The sequence below is a fragment of the Amphiprion ocellaris genome, chromosome 8 (genome assembly GCF_022539595.1).
Source record: "Amphiprion ocellaris isolate individual 3 ecotype Okinawa chromosome 8, ASM2253959v1, whole genome shotgun sequence".
Taxonomy (NCBI): domain Eukaryota; kingdom Metazoa; phylum Chordata; class Actinopteri; family Pomacentridae; genus Amphiprion; species Amphiprion ocellaris.
In genome coordinates, this window is record NC_072773.1 from 15,092,129 (window position 1) to 15,118,350 (window position 26,222).

Sequence of the window (26,222 nt, forward strand, 5' to 3'; positions counted from 1 at the left end):
TAGCATTTACCCTGTGTTGTTTCTCATCATGGGCTGCCTTAGAGACTTGTAAGATGTCAGCACTGTGTGTATCGATGTAAGCTTGAGTTATGTGATCGCAAACAAAAAACAACCAACGCAACAACGCAAAATACAAAGAGAGGCAGCTGTGAGCTATTTCATGAGCAGCAAACGGCTGAAAAGAAACAACAAGGCTAAGCTGCCATCTGCTATTAATTAAATCACATCAAGTGTAGGTTCTTGACAGAACACTGATTGACCATCAGGTCATATCACACATATCAGTTCACAGAGGGCTGTGCATTGGGGCATAGGCCTGTTTACTTTATCCTTTCTCAGAAACCCGTCTAGTCGCGCACTGTCAATCTCATTATCACTGTATTTTACGCTAAAACCGCATTTTAAACAGACCAGCAGTGTTCTTTCCTATTCAGCTACTACTTGGATCCAACCCTGCCACATAATTATGTGCCAGATAGTCATAATAACTTCCACTCTACCAACAAACACCAGGTCATCTGCATCACATTTGAGGCCATGGACATCAACTTCATAAGACAAGTCTTTGCACATGGAACTTTATTTAGACTACAACACCCTTTGGCTGTACTATAACAAGCCACTCAAGCATGATGGGAACTGCAGTTGTGTAGTTATGGACTAATCTTCAGTATGTTCATTGTGACTTACAAATTAATATCAAGTGTTAGTCAAAGGTTTGGATCATACAAGAAGACAGCCTTGAATTATTTGTTTCAATGACAGGCTACAAATAAATACTCCACCTACACAATTTACCACATCACTATTTTGCAGGGACACCATTGCTGCATCTTGGGCTTGACACTGCCAAGACTAGTCTAATTGGTTTAAATCAATACAAACCACAGCATTTTTTTCCCGCTACATCAAAATGATGATGAGGTGCAGGTCTGGTGGTCGGGCTATGCAAAACTAGTGGGCATGTGGATGTTCTAAACAGAAGACATGATTCCTAGAGCAACGACAACATTCTGAAAGGTTATCACAGACTAGTCTCATCAGATCTTAACCTCTTGACGTCTATTGTCATGAATTCGCAACGTACCACTTTCATTCAGACTGCAGCTGAGACAGCGTATCCATTCCCCCAATCATTTGTGCATATTCAATATGTACCTCGGAACCTTTTGCAAGCACTGGTTTCTTGTAGGACCGGTCAGAGTGGGACCTAATTATTATATTTCTGTTATTATTATTATGTATCTGTTCTATGTGTAATAGATAAATTAACAATGTCCACTTATTTTAGCATCAGATGGAAAGCAAAAACACACAAAAAATGTTTTTTTATTTAATTGTAAATAAATTCAGGTGTCAAGGGATCAATCACAGTGTAGCAAGGAAAAGAAAACAGGAAAAATAAAAGCCAAGCCAGTAACAGTTAAATAATCTGGCCTGCTGGAAAAGTCATCAGTAGAACATAAAAAAACAATATAAATTTTGACAGGAAACCTGTCTGAAATGGCTAGCAGGAAGTTACAGGAGTAGAATTCTGCATCGCCACCTACATCAGTCACGAGTTGAAGAACAAGTACAATCTACCTAACATTATTACTTTCAGCACTGTTACGAGTATTGCTGTTTTCTAGTGAAAGGAATGATGGAGGCTGATTAGGGTAAATGGCTGCACTTAATGACCTCTGATGGTCTGTGAAAGGCTGAAAGGGGTAAATCGGACAGCCCACACTAAGACCAATTCATACTATCCACATCCCATGTGTTCACAAAGGTCCGTAAGGGTGCGTTTTACCTAAATTCTGCCATCTAACCAAGGTCCATTTGCAGATCGTCTAAACTGCAAGTGTGCTGACTGTGCACTGTTCCAAGGAAACAACAAATGGTTGTTAACCCTTTGATGCGCAACATGGGCCAAAAGTGACCCAAATCCAATGGAAAATGGATATCTCCTGACTCACGCTGCGCATCAAAGGGTTACGAGCAGAGGCTGTTTGAGGCTTTGGTCAGTCATCCGAACCTTTATAAAGGTTTAGTTGTCACTCACTGCTTGGTGACGTTCAGGAAAATATCACGCTTTGGAATAAATTTATACCCTTTCACAGCATGTTTGGTCTGATTCTTGTCAAACAGTTACATTGCAATGTTTTACTCTTTTTGATTTTTGCCATCATATGTGTCCATATATACACTACCGACCTATAGTGTTTTAGAACACCCCAATTTTTCAATTTTTTTATTGGAAATTATGCATGTTAATGTCTCATTGTACTCTGAAATGAAAGCACAGAACAAATAAACAAATGAAGTTAAAAGAAAAATCTATTGAGGAACTAAAATGTATTCTAAACTTTTAACTCATCAAAGTAGCCACCTATAGCAGGGTGCTATCAGGAGACAAAACATATCTTAATATATCCATCACATGGGGTTTGCATTTTCTTTATTGAAGTGCGCTACAGTGATGTATCTGCATGTGTGGTATGGTTTTAACCCCACAAGTATTAGTCTTGAGGGTGGCATTAGAAGATAATGCTAAATTATCTTTAGATAATGATAAATTATAGAATTTGGGCTCTCTTCTTTCCGTGTTTAAATGTTGATGTAATTGATATACTGCATATATTGTACTTGCTTTAATAGCATCACAGTCTAAGTTTATTACACTAGTCACACAACCACTACTGTGGATGGATTAGCTAGTGCTGCTACTATGAGTGTTTCTAATGAAGCTCACCTTGGAACAATTTTTCTCCATTAAATCAGTGTACTCTTTCTTTCTCCTTGTGTTTATCCCCTAACCACTAAACTTATTTTTTATGCTTTTCATTCAATTAATCCGGTTCCCTCTTTGCATGGGGTTATTCCCAAATCAGTTAACCTCTCTGCTTGTTTTCGTCTTTTTCAAGGCCACTCTGAAAAACACAATATGATAGGTTGTAATAGAGTCAATGCTGTTTGATGGGGAGTTCATACTTTGTTTATGTGCTGCAATCAAGCCCATCTCCCACATGCTTGTTTTCTAGTATATTCACATATATGTGAACAGGTATTGTTTTATTAACAGAATGTAGCATTTGTGTCATCACTGTTACAGCAAGAATTACAGTAAGAATAGCCAATTTGGTGTTTTTCACAGTTTTAATTTTCTGAAAATTAAAAAAAAGATTCTAGCATTTCTTTTTTTTTCTCTGCTTTACCACAAACATACAGAACCTAAAGTCGAAGCTCAAATAGAACTGTGAATTTTGTGTACCCTACTGGATATCACACTTAACATGTAGTGTTTGTCACAAGCTACATCCATTGGCTCAAATGCATTTATAACATGTGTTTGACACACTCTAATAATAATATTTGTTCTAATCTATAATATTGGGTTGTATTAAAGGGTAAGATTATACAAAGGTTGATCAAAAGGTTATGGGACTGTTTCTGATTTGATTAGGTCTTGTGCAGTGATACAGCTCCCCCACCTCTTCTGCAACGATTTTAACGCTCCCTGGAAGTCCCACTCTATAAACATGTTGAGCTTCTGCATTGGCATTTAGCACTAAATCTGTTCCACTGTGACCAAAAAGCAACCCTTGAACTTGAATTCCATTTTATGAAAGAGGAAGAGAAGTCGCAAGGAGCCAAATTTGGTGATAAGAGCAGGTGCAAAGCCACGCTTAAACAACTGACTGTAACTGTGATTGAACTGGTTGTGCGGATGTGAAATAGCGAAATGGGACTGACTTAGTTGAACAGCTCATCTAAAGAAGTAAGTTGCAGTCAAATATCCTTTCTTGCTGAGGAAAATTGTTGGTGAAATGACTTTTAAGTATCTAAGTGCCAGCCATGATAAGACCTTGTTGAATTCTCTAAATGCTAAGGAAGGGTTTACTGGTTCATCGCTCATAGAAGGAAAAGTGATAATGTTCTTGCGGCCATGTTCCATTTCTTGTGGCAGCAGCATTCAAAGCGATGCACCATCCAAGACACACCCAAATCAACATCTGTCGTCACATAATTATGTAGCCTTGTTTCGGAGAAAGTGGATTCTCTTATCACCACGGTTGTCTATTCCTTTTCCCACATGATGCCACATGAGGTCAAGGAAATGTGTTCAGGAAAAGAGAAAGGACTTAATTCTATTCGACTGCAACTGCTGAGAGACCAGGACTCAGTCATCAGCCAGATGAGGACTTCAAAAACGTACTGAAAATCTGCCAGAAAAAAATTATTCTGCCACTAGCAAGAGAGTAACCACAGTGTCAGTAAGAGACTGACGAGCTGCTTAGCTGAGTAAGACTACTTGGTAAAATTATTTCTATTTTCAAAATCATTTGTTGCAAAATGAATCTGACTTAAAAATTAACATATTTACAATGTTTGAAAGTACACATTAATCAGATTAAGGCCTCAATACATCGCTGCACCAGCTAAGGGAATTATTGATATATTACAGTTTAGGTCTTAAAAATTCTGAAGACGTTTTGAAAGCTAAATGCAGTTTTCATTCTGCCAGTAGGTGAATTTGCATTCATGACAGACAGCAGGAGGATTGGTTTGGACAGCTACAACTATGACTGATGGAATTTATATATACTGTTAGCGGTGGGGCATGATTAAAAAAAAATCTAATTAATTAGAGGCTTTGTAATCAATTAATCATGATTAATTTCATTTTTGTCAAACAGCTATATTTGACACAATAAGCAAAATTTTTCAATTCAAATAAATTTTGGTTGATGACTGAATCGTTTAAGTGACATACACGTGAACTTAAACAACAAAAATGTTTGTGTTTCATTTATATTTATCTGTGCATTTTTCATCTGTCCACTAAATTTGCAGATTACTGCAAACTCAAAGTGCAATTACAGCAATTGCATTCAACATTTTAAGACTTTTGTAAACTCAAGCACTTTCAATGTCTTGAATAGTTGTCTATTATGGGATGACTACACCATTTGCCAGTACCAGGACTGTCATAGCTAACGGTAGCTCTGGTGCTAACAACAACGTGTTTTACACTGAGGTGATACCGCGGCTTGAAGCGCTGCAGTGATTAAAAAAAAAAAAACTCTATGTTGCACAATTTGCACACAACCACGCTTTTATACAAGCTGCCATCAGGAAGATTTTTAAAAGAAAACTTTCCACCCAACAAGCTCAATACGTTCTCATCTTCCATCACTGTTCACCAAACTTTCTTGTGGGATGACATCACTACTGTGCATCTTCTTCGCAGCTGGCAAACAGATTTTAGGTGCATTGCCGCCACCTACCGTTCTGGAGTGCGTGCATGAAATTACCAGTGTGCCAGAAATTAGGGAACTGAGATAGGTGCAATTAAATGCGTTATTTTTTCAACATGTTAGTTTTTACATATTTGTATATACTATTACTTTGATGTCTATTCATGACCTTCATTTGACTTTAATTTGATGTTGTGATTGTATGAAAGTGTAGAAGAAGAAAAAGAGAATGACATAAAATACTAATATGGTATCATTTGTTTAGTTTGTGCTGAACAAGTAACAACATACTAAAAAGATTCAATACAACTCTTAATTTAACAGCTCTGTTATAGCTGTCTTTCTAAAAACTGTCTTGTCACTCAGTCCAAAAACAGCCTCTTCCTTCTGTAAATCCTTTGTTGTTTCAACAATTGGTGCTGCTCACAGATTAGACGTGTTGGCTGTATCCATGACTGTAACAGAAAAACATTGTCACATTTTTTGCCAAGATGCTCAAAGCTGGCAAGCGTGAAACTAGCTCAAAGCTAATATCTGCTTGCTCAAACAGAGCCATTTCCAAACAGATCTTCGGTTTACAAGATAAAGTAACAACTAATTGTTGCCAGGTGGAAGACACACAGTTGTAAATCTGTGCTGATTCATATCTTAGTGTGGGTGAGGGTGATTTTTTTTTTCTTCAATGGGAAACTGAAAATGATAAAAGGAAGAAGCAGTGGTTTTTGGTGAACTTGAGCTCTAAGAGGAGCTGTAGAAGTCAAGTTATTTGACTTTGACAAGGATAACTGTACTTATTTGTCACATCTGCAGCAGGGACATGTCTCATCTTCGATTTCAGGCCTGATAAAGTCAAGCATTCTGTACAGAAGATGAGCAGGAGAAGTGTTTTGTCGTTGTGGCTGTCGGAGCAGAGCAGGCCATATGATTACTGAACCATCACACCAGATGGCAGGTGACGGCTCTGACGAGGACCACAGGGGACAGACAATGACACAGTGATGTGTGTGTGTGTGTGTGTGTGTGTGTGTGTGTGAGCGACAAAGACAAATACCAAATGAGAGAGACAGATTGAGGGTGAATTTTATTGCTCAGATTTTAATTTTAGCAGGACTGTTTTCACTGGGTGTCTGGCAATTTGACACTCTGTTTTATCTTAAACACCAAATTCACAGATTCACTAAAATGCACACAGAAACACACACAAACGTGAATGCACAGTGTCTAATTTCTACCAGTAGGTGTCTCTCAGTCATAACACTGACAACTTAAAGACACTATATTGACAAAAGTATTGGGACACCCCTCCAAATATTTGAATTTAGGTGTTCCAATGACTTTCATGGCCACAGGTGTATAAAATCTATAAAATCAAGCGCTGTGGCATGCAGACTGCTTCTACAAACATTTGTGAAAAAATGGATCGCAGCTCAGTGAATTCAAGCGTGATACCATGATAGGTTGCCACGTGCGCAAAAAGTCCATCCGTGAAATTTCCACAATACTAAATATTCCACGGTCAACTGTTAATGGTATTATAACAAACTGGAAGCAACTGGGAACAACAGCAACTCAGCCATTAAGTGGTGGGCCATGTAAAATCAGAGATGCTAAGGCACACAGTGTTCAGAAATCATCAACTTTCTGCAGAGTCAATAGCTACACACCTCCAAACTTCACGTAGCCTTCAGATTAGCTCAAGAACAGTGTAGAGAGCTTCATACAGTGGATCACTGTTATCCATGGTCAAAACAGTAATGTAAAAATGTCACAATCCATCATGAACTATAGCAATACAAAGAATAGAACTTAAAAAACAAACAAAAAAACAATAAAAAAACAAGAAAGAAAGAAACAGAATGGCTAACTAGCTAGTCATCAACATAACACTTGTTGTTTTATTACCGTATGTCCTTAACTAGGACTGATACTTTGGACTGGTCTAATTGGTCCAATAATACTTGAGATTTTTGGACTTTGTCAGTCAAGGTTGTGTGTGTGAGCGTTTCCTACATGAGATGACCCTCAAGAAGGTCTTTGATTCTAGATAGTCAGACACCCATCATAAATAAAGTTCTGAAGAAGAACCTGATTCATTCTGCATTATTATAAATTGTTTCTGATGGCTCTATAAGCGATATTTATAAGTCCTTTATCACATTGGTAAGATGTTAAAGAGTATATTAGGTATTGCATTGATGCAAAATTCAAATAAGACAGACAGTCAACATATGCTCAAATCAGGTATGCTATTGAACCATGTTTATCAGGCTAGACTTTATTAATAAGCAGTATACATGAGCTACAGCTGAGAATAATGTAAATGCAGTTTTTCATTATTGATCTGATGTTGGCATTAGAGGTCATGTTAAGGGATAACTAAAGTTAAAAGAATTCATGGCATACGTTTGGCGCAATCCATCAAGAAATTCCACTCACAACCACAAATGCCAGCCTTTTGTTGGCACTAGAACAAAAATCAGAGCCATTAATATCCAACCTCCTGGAAGGTGGTGGCAGTTTTATCAGTTTTATGTCAATCCGTCTCAGATTTTGAGATTGTAGCTATACTAGAGTCTGTATGACTCCTATCTGAATGTGACGTCATGTGATATCATACATTTACCATTATGATGTTGCCCTCAGTGGGTAAAATGTGGGTGTCTTTGATAATTGACAACATTCTAGAATCTTGCGTTGATGTTGCAACAGTGGTGACCTCCACCCATAAATTCCAGAAAAAAACAAACACACAAACAAAAAACAACCAGCACTTATCTAATCTATCTGAAACTCGATGCACTTCCTCGGATCCCCATTGATACATTTACTGAGTCTGAAGCAGATTATGTACAGTCCTCGATATCTAATGAGTGAGTTTTTACCAGATGCAGGAAAAGTCAGGGATCACCAGTGACTCTATGTACCACATTACATGAGAATCCATTCATTAGTTGTCAACACTGAGTGTGAAAGTGTTAGACACAGCGGCATTGTCATTTCTAGAAAGGTTAAGGGATGATTATTAGTTCTTAGATATCCTATATTTGCAACATTCCCTAAAATGGCCTCATACAACAAGAGACACTGTGGTAAAATGGAAAAAAAAAATCTGATAATTGAAAAAGCATAAACCGCATACTGAACCCCAGATAACTGTGAAATGAACACCTCTCCTCAGTAAAGTCACTAAGGAAATCTGTGCAAATCTTGGAGTTTCATGGCTAAGTACAAGTGAAGTCACTTTCTAACAATGTATTCCTACCTGTCTGTCTGTGTTACCATGTGTTGCAATAGGATACGACAATCTGCAGATGGCTCCTCCACCACCAGCTTCTCAGTAACAGGAACATAATACTGCCGGCAATCTGCCTCAGTTTGCTACCACTCACTGAGCAGAAAATGTGTTATTCTGTCTGGCCGACAATTTATTTTTTGCCAAAAGTTTGTGGGGTGATGTGTGTGTGTTGGTCTTTGTCTACAGTATATGACATCAGCCACAGAGCAGAAGGCATCCCACCAACTGCCCCCAATTACACACCCTGCCCTCTGACACACTGCACAGACAGATTGACCGCTGTCTCGCTAAAATCCAGACAGGTACAATTTCATGACACAGGCTGGTTTGTCAGCACGTACCCAGCGGCATAGCCATCTCCGTGGACAGCTTATTTAGTCCGCCATCCACCTCATCAATCTACATCTGGGCAGCTGGCAGCGCGTGGGATTGTTAATAGGTCGGGCCTCATTTTTACAGATTACATTTACAAATGGGTGATTTGTTTGGGTTCTTTCTCACTTGTCAGCTGTAAGTGATGATGATAGTAAAGTTTAAAAGTTTGAGCTCATGCTCAGTACAGCTCTGCTTCCTATACAGATAATAAATGCGGACGCCCAGATTATGTTTCTCTAGGCAGTTCTAGCTAAAAAAAAAAAAAAAAATCCTGAAAAACTTAAGCATGTGGTCATGCTCAATGGGTGTCCATATAACTCATGCCACTCAGTTCCCCATTTATTTTTTTCAAAGGGTGTATTTTGGATCATTGTTATACTTTTACTCGGCTAATAGCCCCCTCGGTTACCATGGCAACACACAGGTAAGTGGAAAGGAGTGCTTAGTTTGCCACGCAACATGAAGCCCGTTTCTAAAACTGTTGACCTATAAAAATGTACACCCACCAACATGAGGAGGCTACCCACAATCATATATGTTCCAGACTTGTTCTGGATTTATGTGCGAGTGTTTGAGGACAGCAAATGCAGGGAGGGGAAAAATCGATTACCTATGTACACTTAGAAGTTTTTTTTTATATACAGCATCTGTGCAGTTGTCTTTGTCCGAGCTGTGTCTATGTCTATATATATGTGTGTGTGTGTGTGTGTGTGTGTGTGTGTGTGTGTGTGTGTGTGTGTGTGTGGTCTCTCACAGCTTGCTCCACAAGTGTAGAGAGTCTTCTAAATGACAGTGTACATAGAGAGTAGACTGCAGTTTGGAAAATAGACACAAATCTGTCTCTCTCTGCCTCTTGCTGAAAAATATGGCCTTCCTGGCACCTGTCTTGCTTTTTCTATTGCACCAAGTCCTTCATCCCAACTTCTATCACCCTCTCTTTTCCTCTCTGCGATTCCTTTGCACATTTTCAATCTCCTCCACATATTGTGTTTGTTTTCCTTTCAACTTCTCTCCTCCTTTCTTTCCTGCCTTTCTCCCTGGTCTGCTGAGTTGTCTGTCACCCTTCACATACCTCCCCTTCACTTTCTATCTCCCCTTTACCTCCTTCTTTCACTTCATCCCCTCTTGCCTCTCCCCCTGGGCTTTTGCTGTGTCAGATCTATCAGAAGCTCCAGACAGCTGTCTATTCCCTGCAGGCAGCCATCAGAGACGCTGACCATATGGGGGGAATAGTGATTGTGCTGTTGGTCTCTTTTTGTTTTGTTTCCCTTTTCATTTTTAGCCCTTTCCCTGAAGCGCTCCTTGTATAGCGAGTTGCCTCCGGATCCTTTCATTTTGTTTCTTGCTAAATCTTTCTGGCCGTCAAGAGCCAAACTACTTAACTTGTTTCGGAGGGGGGAGGGAGGTGATGAGGGAGAGTGGGTATTTTTGCAGCAAAGTCACGGACAAGAAGTGTATCGAGGGATCATTAGGGAATAATCTGACAGTTGTGTATCTGCTGTATTGTTTTGCTTGTTTGGTCTGGTTTTTTTAAACTGAAGACATTTTTCTTTAAAGGGAATTGAGGCCACCAGGTATTTTTGTCTCAGGTATTTTAGGATTTTGTATGCGTGGTGGAGAACAATTGAGATAAAACAAAAGAGGGGGAAAGAAATGTTTCTTGCAATTATTGGAAATAAAATGGCAACTTCACTTTGATTTTTGTCACAATTAAACACAGTACAATACTGCTACAAAACATGTCAGTGTATTTTGAAGATGTACTTGTAAATACACAGCGATTTAAAAAAAAATTTACTACAGCACCACATGAAAGAATATCCTGATGATTGTTTGTTGTCTGTAAGAAATCCTATTCAACCTTATGGTACAGAGTGGTACAGATGTTGAATATGGCTGTATAATGACAGCCTGTAGTCAAGTTAAATTCCCAAGTACAAACTGGGATGAGCAATGTGGGCATCTAGACATTAAAGTACTAATTAGGGCGAATTAAGTAATTTATCCATTATGTAATGGATGAAGAATAAAATCTTGTGGCCGATGGTAAAATGTCTTGAGTTAGTACCTTAAGCAGCAACAACAGTCTGAGTTCTTTTTGTATCGATTTTATGTTCAGCACATACTTTTGTGAGGTCACCATGAAGAGCAAACCAAACCTGTTTTTATCCGTGGTGGGGAGATTGTTACCAGTTACTAAAACTGAAGCTGCTATTGTGCTGTGACTTGGGTGAAAAACAGACTATTGTGGCTGAAAGCAGCAGGATCCTAGGATCTGTAGTGATAAAGGAAATTTAGATTTGACTGGCAGTTGTTGAGATTACAGATGACATCATTAATATTTGAAGTAACGGTGCTGTGGAACTTTTCCATGGAGCTGGTATAAGAGGCTATATTGAATTTGTTTAATAAATTACTGATTATGAGAACACTGTGTTTAAGAAGCTGTGGTTTTGGATGCTGATAATTTAAGCGAGGCTGCATGAATATCTGCATTGGTCACCAAACTAAAAGAAAGTTTTCTGTCAGAATACAAAACTGACACTTCAGGGACTCTCTTTGGTTTCCAGATGTGTTCACTGGCCATAGCTGAATGTGCAGCCATATAATAGAATAATTAATCATAAACCAGGAAAGGAATTTCATCCATCCATTATCTATACACCGCTTAATCCTCATTGGGGTTGTGGGGGGCTGGAGTCCATCCCAGGGGACATCCTGGACAGGTCACCAGTCTATCACAGGGCTATACTTAGAGACAAACAGGCACTCTCACATTCACACCAACAGACAATTTAGAGATACCAATTAACCTCAGCATATTTTTGGACTGTGGGAGGAAGCCGGAGAACCTGGAGAAAACCCATGCATGCACAGGGAGAACATGCAAACTCCATGCAGAAAGATCCCAGGCCAGGATGTGAACTGGGGATCTTCTAGCTGCAAGGCAAAAGTGCAAACCACTGAGCTACTCTGCAGACCAGGAAAGGTAAAATGGAAAGGATAATTAAAAACTTCAGCTCTTGCTGTTCTATCAGAAATTTAATCAGATTCTGTCATGATTTGTGGCAGGACAGGTGACCTCTTCATATCCCTACAAGATGCTATAGTGATAGTGTTTGGGAGGGGCTGTTATCACAAGAGAAGAAGAAGAGCTGATGGGTAGAAAATTATATGGCTTTATCTCTGTTCTTGTTGTCAGAGGTGAGTACATCTCTGTGAAATTTTACTTACTTCAAATGATTCACATTGCACCACTTCTCAGTGACTGCATTATTTCCAAGTTAACAAGTTGATTATTTTCTCATACAATCAATTAACTGCTTCATATGGAAAAGAACCGACATATGATCTGGGGGAAAAAAAAATGTGAGACTTCACAAAGATGGAAAAGACACAGACTGACAAGTCAAAACACAGTTGCAGCAGTAATCAGGAGGTAAATAATGAGCCATAGTATCACTAATCAGAGCAGTAGTGTTTGAGGTTGTCTTTCAAACGATGCCACAGAGAGTACGCTACTGCTGCAACGAAGCTCTGAAAGACACATGAACAACTGCTTGACAATTTGCACAGTACTTATCAAAGGGATTCAGAACTTCTGTGACCATTCAGACAGTGTAAAGGAAAGTGCATAATATAGCTCTCTATGGATGGTGTCTGACCAAGACAACCACAGTGAATGCATAGCGTTATGGACTTGGAAAGTTCACAGCCTGGCTCTCAGATCGGGCTCAATCTGCAGCACCTGTGAGATTGAGCTCGGCAGTGTGCTGTTGCCAATCAGCTGGGCGGGGATATAAGGAGGGATCACCCAACTGCTCAGCTGGTTGTGGGTAGGCGACCTGGAAGGTTCAACACCATCAGTTGGCCTTCTTACGGCAACATGAGTGTCTTTGTGTTGTGTCAGTGCACAGAACTCAGCACTTCTTTGCCTTTGTTTTGTTGTTTTGGGGAATGTTTTTCTTTTAAGGGGTCTTAGTTTTTGTGTGATCTACCACCTTTGGTAGATTTAGTGGGGGATAGTGGTATTTAGCAATACATTATCCTCTTTTAGACCACAGAACCCCGTTTTCTGTTTGTTTGTGCAGTTTTTGTTAGTTTCACCCATAAACAACCTTGGTTCATTTAGTTTGTCTGAGACAGGAGGGGGTGGAAGGTAACGATAGTCCTGACAGTGAAGGACAGAGGTGGGAATGTAATGATATGGGGCTGCATGAGCGCAAAAGGTGGTGGGGAGATGACATTTATAGATGGCCCCATGAATGAATGAGAGTATACTAAAATATTGGCTGATAAGATGACCCCTACAGGAAGCTCATCAAAAGGAATATTCCAACATGATGATAATTCAAAGCACACTGTCGGAATGACAAAACAGTTTCTAAAGACAAGAGAAATTAAAACTATGACCTGAAGATGGGGGTTGCCAGAGTTAAGTCCAAAACAAGAAGTTAGGATAGAGATCAACCTATTTATTTATTTATTTTTTAATATATACACTACAAGTCAAAAGTTTGGACACACCTTCATCTTACCTCATTCAATGCTTTTTATTTATTTGTATTAATTTCTACATTGTAGCTTACAACATAATTCCATATGTACTCTTTTATAGTTTTGATGTCTTCAGTATTAATTTGCATTGTATAAAATAATTGAATAAAAACCATTGAATGAGAAGGTGTGTCCAAACGTTTGATTGGTAGTGTACATTAAACTGTTTATATAACAGCATATATAGCAGTGAACCTGTCATCATAATTAGAACTCTTCAGTAATAGGGATTAATGTCACTGACTATAAACAAAAAGAAGTAGGAGTGATGACATCGGAGTGTCACATGACACAGATGGAACAGTATTTCTCCTGAAGTTTTGTCCTTTTTTTGTAAACCTTTACATTTATATTGCCCACTAAAGCCTATATCTTAAAGTTTTTTTTATTTTTTTTTTCACACACTGCTTTACTGTGATCTGTGGTTGAATCCTTACTCAGCCACTAGACGTTAACATAGCTGTTAGCTACTGTGAAAGTAGTCACTTTCCAAATGTGGTGATGGCAGGTGCTTCTTGTCCAATTTCCACAAATTTGTCTCTGCTACAGAGATGCGTCTGATACAACAGTTTAACAAATTAATCTTACTTTAGAAAGATGTTACAGGTACTCCAGATAGCAATTACCTCAGGCAAACAAGCCTGTCAGGGATAGCCTACAGATTAGAAGTGTCAGCAAAATAATTTCCACCTGCATCGATTCCAAAAGTGAATTACTGGGGTGTTTTCAGTGTCACGGGGAAACCAGATATGATTGTAGGAAAACTGCGGTATTCATTACAATTTCCACAGTATCTGCTAACTCACCTTCTAAACACATCTCGACTAATTCACCACAGCTGCTTCGCTCTGCAAATGCACCCATCTGTCTCTGTGTAAACAATAGCTTTCAGTGATTGGCTGTAACTTCTGACATGTAATCAACTAGAAAGTACCATGGCTGGGATATTACTCAAGACCACAGAGTGGCTACAGACAGAGTTGGCTGCATTAATGCCAAGGTAGCGTACTAATTGTTTTGTAATGGCAAATCAGTTAAAAAAAGGCATTACCAATAATTAATAATTGGGAAATGCCAAATACTGGCCTTGATAACTGGTCAGGCCAATCTTTGTGTGACCCCTCCTTTGGGGGTATTTAAAATAGAAAGATAGAGCAACACAGCTCCATCCAGCGAAGAGTAGCTGGGGGGAAAAAAGTGTCTGAAAAATTAAAAAATGTCAGAATATCTCAACAGAAATTACGTATCCTCCATGATAAGGATGACTGAATCCGTCATCAGAAGTAAAGCTGGACATATACGAAATAGTGAAAAAAATTATTCAACGACTTTTATTGCATTGTGTTGCTACTGCAGGGCCTATAATATTATAGTAAATCTAAAATAAGAGCAAATACCCTACTTTGATATGGTGTTGAATCATTTGACATTTGATCAAGTGATTCTGCACTGGGGTGTACTCATCCCTGGTGTATACTGTATACTCCTGTTGCGTTTTTTAACTGCATGTTGATCAATGGTTAAAAAAAAAGTAAAATGGTTTTAGAGCCAGAGCAGAATCAGTAAGAGGGAAAACCTTGGTGCCAAAGACAGAACTTGTACAAGTCAGACTTAATTTGCTTTTGCGCACATGCATGCAGACTTACATCAATATATTTCTGCCAAATGTCAAAGAAGGCATAAAAGGAAATGACTTAAGAACTTGTTTAGCCTCAGTCATACAAATGTATTCTGAGAAGTAAAACTGAAGTAAACTAAAACTTAAAAAGGAAGTACGGCTTCTATGACTGACTTCTACCGCCTTTGCAGTGACAGTGTGCATTGTTTGCTTTTTCATGGTGTCTGAGACTTTTGCTCCAACAAAATGCCAACTTCTAGCTTTCCAAATCCCATTGTAATATTTGATGGTAAACAGTTGAAGGCAATAAAAACTCTGCTGCCAGTAAACATAAAGAATACTGCAATAAAGAATATTATATGAAGACCTCATAAAGTTGAGATTTAGCTTAATGAGTTTTCAGTTGGTTGTGCAATAACCATAGTGAATATTTTCCTAGTTGAGGTGCAGGCTTGCCAGTGGATATCTAATGTGACTCGAATTGGACATGAGCGCAATAAATTAGTTTTTCTATAACAATACCTATAAGTGATGGATAGAACAGGCTGTTATCTGCACAATGTTGGGAACTCCCCCTAATCGATGTCTTTAAACTCAGCTTATCCTCATTAATCACAGAATAAGTTATTATACAATCCCTTCAGACAGAGGTCTTCTTGTATGTAACCTCTGCTTATATCACTTTTCCCATTTTTCTCCTCAAGGTGAATTTCATTAATGGATACAGTGAAAAGATGATTAATCACATGGAATTTGTGGCAGGTTTGTGATGAATGTGAGTAATTGATTGCATCTTTAAAAAGTCAATTAATTTATTCATTAAAAGATGTGCATTGAGGTGGAAATTATCTATAAATCTATTTAATGTTGCCATGTTTGCGTGTGTCTAAGAGTTTGTACAGTTAAGAGAACACAAACTAAAGCCTGTAAAATTATATATATTTTATTTTAATGTTGGGTTATTGGCTATTTTTCTGTTTGTTTCTGCTCTCTGTTACTGGTATCATAGTCACTTAACATTCCATTATGCTAAAATGTAAAATACTGACTGCTGAAAGGGGACCATAGCAGACTGTTTGGTCTGTCTGAGTATGATAAGCTTTCTAAAACATGTCAATAGTGCTGCTGGCAGGGGACAGTTGCAGGGGCCAAAAACTGGCCTCTAGCCGACTTGACTCATCACCACGTCCAGCTGAAGTTAGTTGCAGTGATTCATATACTGTACTACCGTTCCAAGCAAAAATAGAAAAGAAACAAAACACTACAAACCCACACAGACTTGCTATTGACAGACACAGTTTAAATGGTAACGGTGTTTATAGGCAAAGCTGTTGCTGGTGGTTGAGCTAAACCTCCCTGGCTGATGCCAAAGAAGAACTTGTGAGTGCAAATTACCTTATTGGCAAACTTGGATGGCAATTAGAAATTCTGGTGAGAAGAGTGAATAGAAAATGAAGTGAAACTACTTTGAAGTTAGAAGTTAAAGTTAAAAGTTGCAAGGAGACGTTAACTTGAGGATTCCTATTATTTTCTTCCACACCTTTCAACTGTTTCTCACTCTCCTCATTAGCAGACATAGTTTGACCAGTTGTCATGGACACAGTTCTGTTTGGGAAAGTATGGGGATTTGTCATGTGACAGAGACAATTGAGAAAACTCTTTTTCTATGTAGGAAGATTCGAATATGTTGTCAAAATCTCCTGACAAAGCTAGTAACCCAGTGAACCTTGAGGTAAAAGATTCATATTATTAGTTAAGTGTGGCTCTAATGATAGCAATGTCAGAACTGTTGGAAGGTCTAGCGGTCTATAGTAGGTCCAAAGAGAACTGTCTAATACACACATGGACAAAATTGTTGGTACCCCTCGGTTAATGAAAGGAAAAACCCACAATGGTCACAGAAATAATTTGAATCTGACAAAAGTAATAACAAATAAAAATTCTATGAAAATTAACCAATGAAAATCAGACATTGCCTTTGAACCGTGGTTCAACAAAATTCTTTTTAAAAATAAATTCATGAAACAGGCCTGGACAAAAATGATGGTACCCTTAACTTAATATTTTGTTGCACAACCTTTTGAGGCAATCACTGCAATCAAACCATTTCTGTAACAGTCAGTGAGACTTCTGCACCTCTCAGCAGGTATTCTGGTCCACTCCTCATGAACAGACTGCTCCAGTTGTCTCAGGTTCGAAGGGTTCCTTCTCCAGACGGCATGTTTCAGCTCCTTCCACAGATGTTCAATAGGATTTAGATCAGGGCTCATAGAAGGCCACTTCAGAATAGTCCAATGTTTTCTTCTTAGCCATTCTTGGCTGTTTTTAGATGTGTGTTTTGGCTCATTATCCTGTTGCAAGACCCATGACCTGCGACTGAGACCAAGCTTTCTGACACTGGGCAGCACATTTCTCTCTAGAATACCTTGATAGTCATGAGATTTCATTGTACCCTGCACAGATTCAAGACACCCTGTACCAGATGCAGCAAAGCAGCCCCAGAACATAACAGAACCTCCTCCATGTTTCACAGTAGGGACAGTGTTCTTTTCTTGATATGCTTCATCTTTGCATCTGTGAACATAGAGCTGATGTGCCAAAAAGTTCCAGTTTTGTCTGGTCTGTCCATAGGACATTCTCCCAGAAGCTTTGTGGTTTGTCAACATGCAGTTTGGCAAATTCCAGTCTGGCTTTTTTATGATTTGTTTTCAACAATGGTGTCCTCCTTGGTCGTCTCCCATGAAGTCCACTTTAGCTCAAACAACGACGGATGGTGTGATCTGACACTGATGTACCTTGACCTGGGAGTTCACCTTTAATGTCTTTAGAGGTTGTTCTGGGCTCTTTTGTTACCATTCCTATTATCCGTCTCTTCCATTTGTCATCAATTTTCCTCCTGCAGCTACATCCAGGGAGGTTGGCTACAGTCCCATGGATCTTAAATTTCTGAATAATATGTGCAACTGTAGTCACAGGAACATCAAGCTGCTTGGAGATGGTCTTATAGCCTTTACCTTTAACATGCTTGTCTATAATTTTCTTTCTATTCTCCTGAGACAACTCTCTCCTTCACAAAAAAACAAAACAACACTCTGGTTTGTTTCCATTTCTCTAAATCAATCACAACAGTGCAAAGCCCAAGATGCAGCAATTGTGTTGTTGCAGTATAGTGAAAAAAACAAAACATAGCAGGGCTGCATCATTGAAAATTCCAATCCTTTGGTAAAACTTGAAATTTTCAGCATGCATGTTGCTAGCTCAGCTGTTTGCTTTTGAGTGGTTACAGAGTAGAACACCTCATGGACTGTGCATAGAAAATGGCAGGCTTTCACTCGGAGTCTACAGGTCAGTTTGGTATAGGATGGGCACTTAGTAAGCTACGGTCAGGTACAGTGAAAGCTATTGCTGAAATTGTTAGAAAAACTGACAAAATCAATTGGTTACATTAAACTACGTTATCGATCTGATTAATAATTTGAGCAAAATTGCCAAACCTTTGTTGCTACCAATTTCCAAAATGTGTACATATTTCTCTCTTCTTTGTTTTGGCTTAAACTAAAAATCTTTTGTTTTTGGACTGTTGGTTGGATAAAACAAGACATTTGAAGACCTTCTATGAAAATGGGGGACATTTCCCCAAGTTTTCTGATACTTTACAAACAATTGAAGAAATAACCACCACAGTACTCAATATGAAAACAGTTGGTAGTTGCAACCCTAAAAGGGAGCTCAGTAAATATACGCACATCACATGGTCTGACTCGGATACTTTACGAGCTATTTGTAGCTCAGACTAGCTTACATGTGTGGTTACCTTGACAGTTTCCTCCTCAGAAGTCTCACAGGTGGTGACCACCTGGTGGCGCACAGCTCATCACCACCTGAGACACTTCAGAGGAAAGCAGAGCTAGCGCTGCAAAAGTCAAGGGTAGACAGACACATGCAATAGGCTGTTCACAAAACCTCAAAAATATCAGCTACTTCATCACATCCCTCTTGCTCTCTGTTCTATTGAACTTTGACTCAACCTATGGGACTGTTTGTTTTCACCTCAGTGTTGAAAGAATTGAGCTTTCAACCTCTTGCATGTCAGCTCTTTCACAACTCGATGCAGTGGATGAGGAAATCAATAACAGCTTGTCATAAAGTCATTCAACTGTTTGTTTAAATTCAAGGAATCCAGGATCGGAATTAATTAAAGTGGAATTATTTGCCACACTAAGAGGTACAAAATAAACCAAAATATACGGCCAATCACAATGTTTCTTCTCCTTGCTTTTCTTCTGAAATGCTACTCTGTTAAGTGTCACTGAGAAGACATCTGAGGTGAAGAATTGTTTCCCCGCATCCTGTGTGATGAACTCGGCAGTGTAGAGGCAGACAAAGAGAGACACCTTTCTTCCTGCAATAAAACGGGTTCAAATCTGCCCCGTGACCTCTCAGACCTCACATCTCTCTCTGTCTGCTGGCATTCTTTTCACTACTCACAATAAAGCGTGTTATCTAACTCTGCAGAGATGCAGTAAAAAATAGGGTTTGGAATTCAAAAAGAAGGCACACTATTCCACCTTTTATTGTCTGAAAAAACGCATTGGTTTTCACTTCCCACATATCACCGAGAAGAAAATACGAATAGATTCTGTTTCCGTCAGTCAACATCCAGTGTTATTCTGACTTCTGTCACATCGCACTTTTGTCAAACAGAATAAAAACTCAATACTTCAGCAACATTGGCACCATGTGCAGTGATGTACTCTGATCTAACAATATAATAGACGAGGCTATTTAATCTGGGTGAGTCTGTCACACTCTGGATTCGTGAGATGGCTCTTATACTGTTGTTTTCCACAGCAGCCATCAATAAATATGGAACAAAAGACGGAGGGGGAATCGTTTCATTCTGCACAGCTGAAGAAATTATTTATGTGCATAATTTCTATTATGAACATGATTCAATGCCTGAACAACAACAACAAAAAACGGATAGTAATTTCACACTGAGACAATAGACAGGGTGTGAGGGACTTACGAGAGGGTCCTCTCCAGCCGTCCTCCTGTGGAGCCGATGATTTCTCCAAGTGTACAAAAGGTCTGGCCCAGAAAGTCCTTAGTGGAGAAAAAAACAGAAAAGAGAGAATTAATTGCTGACAGGGCTGGCAGATAGTCTGTTCCCAAAAACATGCTCTAATCAACAGGAAGGTATTGTAAATAGTACCTACAGATAATTTAATGATGCCCTGCTTGATGCAGGCCTGCTTAATTGTACATAACTCCAAGACACTGTGGTGCACTCAGTGGTGTCAGATTCCCATTTAATTCAAGAGCTCTTAAACTTTATCAACTAGAGTTAGCAACAAGGGAACCAGTCCATTGAAATATTGCAACACTAAACTTATTACTTTACACTTTTCTGCGCAGAGTTAACACTAAAGATAAAAGGCTTGATAGCAATTATGAAAGACTATAAAATCAGTAGGGATAGTAAGAGATATTCAAGTCATTAAAGTTCCATTAAAGTTCAATCTCATCTTATTGAAGTGCCATTTTAAATTAAACATTAACTTTAGAGTTTAATTGCACCATTTACATAAGCATTTATTAAGCCAACTAGGTCAAGCCTGAGAAGTCCTCCAGGGCTGTATCATTCAGCTGCTTGTTGACCAATTGATTATTCCTGAAAGGACCACACTGTGCATAAGCTAAATGGCCTCAGAGTAGAAAAGAATGTTTCCCCTTCCTTCAGCATTTTTATTGAACAACAGATTCCAAACTTTACAACCTGCCCACATGCTACACAGAAAATCATATGGCAACATAAAAACAGCAGAGATGACACGACACAATGAAACTGCACAGCAACAAGGCCAGAGTGTCGGGTGTTTGTGGTGCGTGGGCAGGTGTAGGTGTGAGTCCCGCAAACTGAGTATGTGTGTAGCTCCAGCAAATGCCCTCACATCCACAATCTGCTGTGGTATATTGCCTCAAACAACAACAGCTGCTCTCACTTTGAAGTGCAGTTCTGAAAGTTGTCTTTTACCTGAGCGAATGATAAAATGCAGACAGACAAAATGAGGCACAACACTACGGGGGAAGCTTTCCGAGTGGGAGCTCTTGGTGTTTGTCCTTGATGAAATGAGATGAAAGAATGGGAGAAAAATTTAATAAAATTAAAGCAAATGAATCACACAAAAAACCTGAGTCTGTTCTGGGGTTGCTGAAATACTTTGGAAAATTAAAAAAAAAAGTGAAATGAATAAAGGATATAATAATACCAAGACTCATGAAGCCAACAATCGGCACTCACCTTCTGCTCTCCCAAGTGATTTATTTTGGTGGGGGAAAAAAAAGAATAAAAGACATTGTCACAGAACTGATGCGTAATACATTAAACGTCTATTACATTTATACTGACTCATCAACAGCTGCTGCACTCATTCAGTTAAATTTAGATTTAACTGAGTGAGTAATTCAGAATAACGCGATGCCTTTAAAGGCTCACGGAAGCTGTCAGCTGTGAGTCACAGTTGTCATTTAAGGTGTGCACACTGTACTTACGTGTTTGGATATGTTACAGCTTCTGGAGTCCACATTGTACCTGCCAGCAACAAATAGGTGACAAGATCGGAACTGGTGAGGTTTCATTTGCTGAGATTTAGAGCAACGACATACACTGATCAGGTACAGCAACATGACCACCTATCTAATATTTGTTGGTCACCCTTTTGCTACCATAACAGCCCTGACGCGTCAAAGCATGGACTCCACTAGACCTCTGAAGGTGTGCTGTGGTATCTGGCTCCAAGATCTTAGCAGTAGATCCTTTAAGTCCTGGAAGTTGCAAGGTTTGGCTTTCATGGACTGGACTTATTTGTCCAGCACATCTCACAGATGCTTAATTGCTCTAGCCATCACAATTTGGCTCTTGTCAAACTCGCTCAAATCCTTACGCTTGCCTATTTTTCCTGCTTCTAACACATCAACTTTGAGACATATATCCAACCCATTAACAGATGCCATGATGAAGAGTTAATCAGTGTTATTCACTTCACCTGTCAGTGATCATAATGTCATGCCTGATCGGTGTATATGGCTCCGGTGTCATTACTCATAAGAACAATGGTGATGTATGTTTGCAATACACCCAATTCCAGCTTAATTTATTTTACTATTAAACATCAGTGTTGAGTTACTGTGTTGTGATGACAAGTTTTGGATTTAAATTTAATGGAACTACTGCAATTAGCATGATATTGCTATGGGGTGATTGGCAACGCTGTTGCTTATTTGTTTTGCAAAGAGAAATGCTTCGAGCAAGTAACTTCCCTTAAAACCTCAATTTGTGTTTTTTTACATTTTGGTTTGTGTGAAGATTAACCACCTAGATATAACAGAGTAATTATTAACTTTAGACATGCTTGTAGGCATAATTATAAACTTTGGCGAGAACACCAAAGATGTGAGGACATCACTGTGCAATATCAAGTCAGTAGCAAATGGTTCTAAATTGTATCACCTCTCAATAGCTGCATTATTTCTAAATTTTAGATAAAGTACTTTAGAAAGACTATATTGAAAATATAGCCCTAAAGTAGAAGCTCAACAACAAAAGTGAGTACACCTGTAATCACTGACACACACATTAGAAAACCTGTGACAACTAAAACAAAACTGACCCCAGTTAGGCTCAAATCACAGATTTGAGCCTAACTGCACTGACATGCTCACAAAATGAAATGTGAACACCAGAACTTCCTAAGTTTTGGACCTATGACCTGTGTCTATCTGCATGTCTGCATCAAGGCTCCACGTGGAAAAGAATTGCCAGAGAGATTGAAAAACCTGATTGTGAAGCTTCACAAAGATAGACAAGGATACAGAAAGATCACTGACCAACCAAAGATGAGTGAAAGCTCAGTTGTAGCAGTAATCAAGAGGGGAAGAATGAGTCAGTCAGAGTTGCACCAAACTGATGCCACGGACAGTGCAGTACTTGTACAATGTAGCTCTGAAAGTCAAGTGCTTCAGACTAGGCAAAGGAGTTATCAAGAAACAAAAACTGACAGCTCAGACAGTTTGAAGGACAGTTGGTAATGTAGGCAACATCTAAGAAAAAAAAAACTTTCATGGCTGTTTGTAACAAAAGTGCAAGATGAAACTTTAATAACGAACATGAAAACAAGCCTCATGGATAGTGGCAGTACATTCTTTGATGAATTTGTTTGGCTCATATAAGATCCAGCGCAAAAGTTTTATAAATGAGGAATAAAAAGAAAACTATGACCTGATCAAGTATGTCGCCTGACTTGAATTCAGTAGAACATCTCTTAAGTGCATCTCGCCTCAGTGCTGAGGAAGAGCAGAAATAGAAAGTATTGAAAAAAATAAGAGTTGAATCTCAGTAATGAAAGGTGTACTGGCTTGCACTGAGTTCCTACTGTGGGGCCTGTATTTTTAATAGTAATTAAAATTTTTAATCAGAGCAAATGCCCATCTGTCATCCTACTGTTCAACCTATAATTTATGGAATTACTGACATTTAAGTGATATTGCACAGAAGTGTACTCAGCTCTGTTGTAAACTGTAGATATGTCACTGCTACCTGTCTTTAAGCTAAGGTATGCTGTGCTTAGCTAATCACCTGCCAGCTCTCTTTTCTGTAACAAAGCATTTAATAAACTCATTCTCATATAAATGAAATATAAGCATTGCAACAGAATGACAGATGCCAGCATAACAGCATGATCACAAAGAACCTGTTCCATTTTAGTGCCCACCACCTTCCATAGAGAAACAAATGCATACAAGCTACTGCCTTTCAAACCCCACTGAGCAATAAAAGCACATTTCTGTACCTTGATTAAAACTACAGAGGCATGTCAGTGATCTTTCACTGCTATTGATTCAGGTTAACAAGTAGGTGAACTGAACATGTGGCTAAACAAACGCTAATTTAATCAGTAGGGATATAAAGCAGTGTCGGTAAGGGACCTTTTTAAAAATCTCCTTGCATCATTGGGCCTCTCACCATTTAATTTTATCAGTGACTGGCCTGTTAATCTATCCCAGTGGGATAAAATAAAGTTTTCACTAAACCGAGAACCTACTGAGAGATAAATTATTTGGTTATAATATAAAGCATTGCTTTCCTTTGGTTGGTTACTGTATCCAAGTTTGAGTATTTACCTAGGAGGGTGGGGGTTGTGTCCCAGTTTCAGACTAAATAGGTTCAGATTTCCTTAGAAAAAGTAAAGTCCAGCTACTTACACATCAAACCTTAGATTCTGTTTCTCTTCAAAGAAGAAATCCAGGACAAACTTCCTGACGAAATCTGGATTCCGAGTGTTATCGATTACCTCTGTCCTGCCAAACTACAAAAAAAGAAAGTGCTAATTAGTTGTAACAGCAATATTAAATTAAGAGTCAATATATGCTATTATGCCCACATTAAGCTAAAATACACAAGAGAAACAAGTGAAAAAAAATTCATGAGATGCAGCAGCAACCCATATTACCACTGCAGCATTTCACACAGAATAAGAATCCATAAATACAAAATCTCCTTTGCAAAACTGTGACCACACTGTATCACACTGAGCTCCATTGTGCTAAATCTTGTGTCCCCAGAGAAATCAGACTGCTAAATTAGAGCCAGAAGTCGCTGTTGCGAGCCCACAGAGCCCCAGTCCCAAACTCTCTCCTGGGCCAGACCATCTCTCCATCACGCTGACAATCACACCAGTAATCCCCCCAGCGGACTGCCGGCCTCGCCTCCGTGGCCTGGCCCGACAGCACCGTGTAATGAGCTATTGATCTTGGCACTGCCTCGCCACAGCTTCAATACCTCAACTCGTGTCTTTAGTGCCCAGTGCACATAATCCGCCCTATCTCCCGCGTCCCCAGCCTATCCATTACCAAGGCCTTGCAGGGGAGTGTGTTGGACATCAGAACCTACCTGCCATATCGACCCAAAGGGAAAATCCCATGATATTTCCTCGTGGTGTTTCTATTTTCGGGGCTGGGGGCCTTTGGTTTATAACGTCATTCAGACATGATTGGTTAATATGTGCTGGGAAATTATGAGTGAAGATTAAGTATTGGCTTTGCTAGTGGTGGAGATGTTTTTGGTCATAGGGAACCTGGACAAGCTTGAATCACAGTCATTAGTTTCAAAATGGGCTGTATGTACAGGATGATAAAATGGATCTATTGCAGATGCTATGTATTTCTTTCAGTAGTCCAGCCCTTTGACTTTGCGTTCTTGAGTAAACCACTGACAGGGGATAAGTATTCATTGTCAGAACTCATTAGGTCACAGGAGAACTGACCCAATTCCAAGAAACTTAAATCATAACAGCGTGGGTGTACAAAAGATGGATTTGTTCTTAAATTTGTTTCTTGTGTAGGCAGGTGTGTGCATAGTTGCCGTGTGTGAGATTTGCATTTATTGTGACTAGGTAAATGAAATGGAGCTCATAAAGAAGACTACAATACAAAAGCTGCATTAGTAGAACACATTTTTGAACTCGTTTATTGTTGAGGTTTAGCACAGATTTGTTGCCAAGGAAATCTGCAGGCCTGAGGCTAGTGAATGCATATGTCTTATAGCTTATTTAATGGATATTACAGCAAGAGCTCAGCAGCAGCCACTGGGACAATTACTGTGTGCGGTGCAATAACTGGAAATCATTTATCCGTATGCCTTTTGTTTGTGCAAACTTCAAAACCTAGCATGGATGTGTCAGCTCTATTTTTTTCAAGAGCTACAGAGAGAAGTGAACTGACCGTGAACTTGACACGATGTGTTTATGTAGACTGAACATCCAGACAGGACCCGGATTAGGCTGTATACAAGCTTCGAATAATTCAAGAGGCTGATGAGTGATAGAGGTAACATTTTTCCTACTCTGAAGATGATCTAAAAGCACATCAAAACATGACCTTTCAATTCAAATATACTTTGAAGTCAAAGTATTTTTCTATAGCATGAAATAGACGTGACTTAAATAAGTCATTATGATTTTAGGTTTTGCCTGTTAAGAGCTCAACTAGCTGAGTTGAGCTAATCTGCTTCATTAGGACTGGGTATGTGTGGTTTGATCAGATTTGATGAACAGTGGCCTGGTGACATGAGCAAACA

At 39.0% G+C, this 26,222-nt stretch overlaps 1 protein-coding gene across 1 annotated transcript in view; it reads right to left on the reverse strand.

Annotated features, from left to right (window-relative positions):
- LOC111581131 (copine-9-like) overlaps positions 1 to 26,222 on the reverse strand; it is a 107,834-nt gene that overhangs the window by 44,428 nt on the left and 37,184 nt on the right. The window contains exons 4-6 of the mRNA XM_055013264.1: positions 24,350 to 24,453; positions 21,641 to 21,680; positions 20,115 to 20,194 (exon numbers count right to left, since the gene is read on the reverse strand). Coding sequence (XP_054869239.1) covers positions 20,115 to 20,194; positions 21,641 to 21,680; positions 24,350 to 24,453 — 224 coding nt within the window. The remainder of the gene's footprint in view (positions 1 to 20,114; positions 20,195 to 21,640; positions 21,681 to 24,349; positions 24,454 to 26,222) is intronic.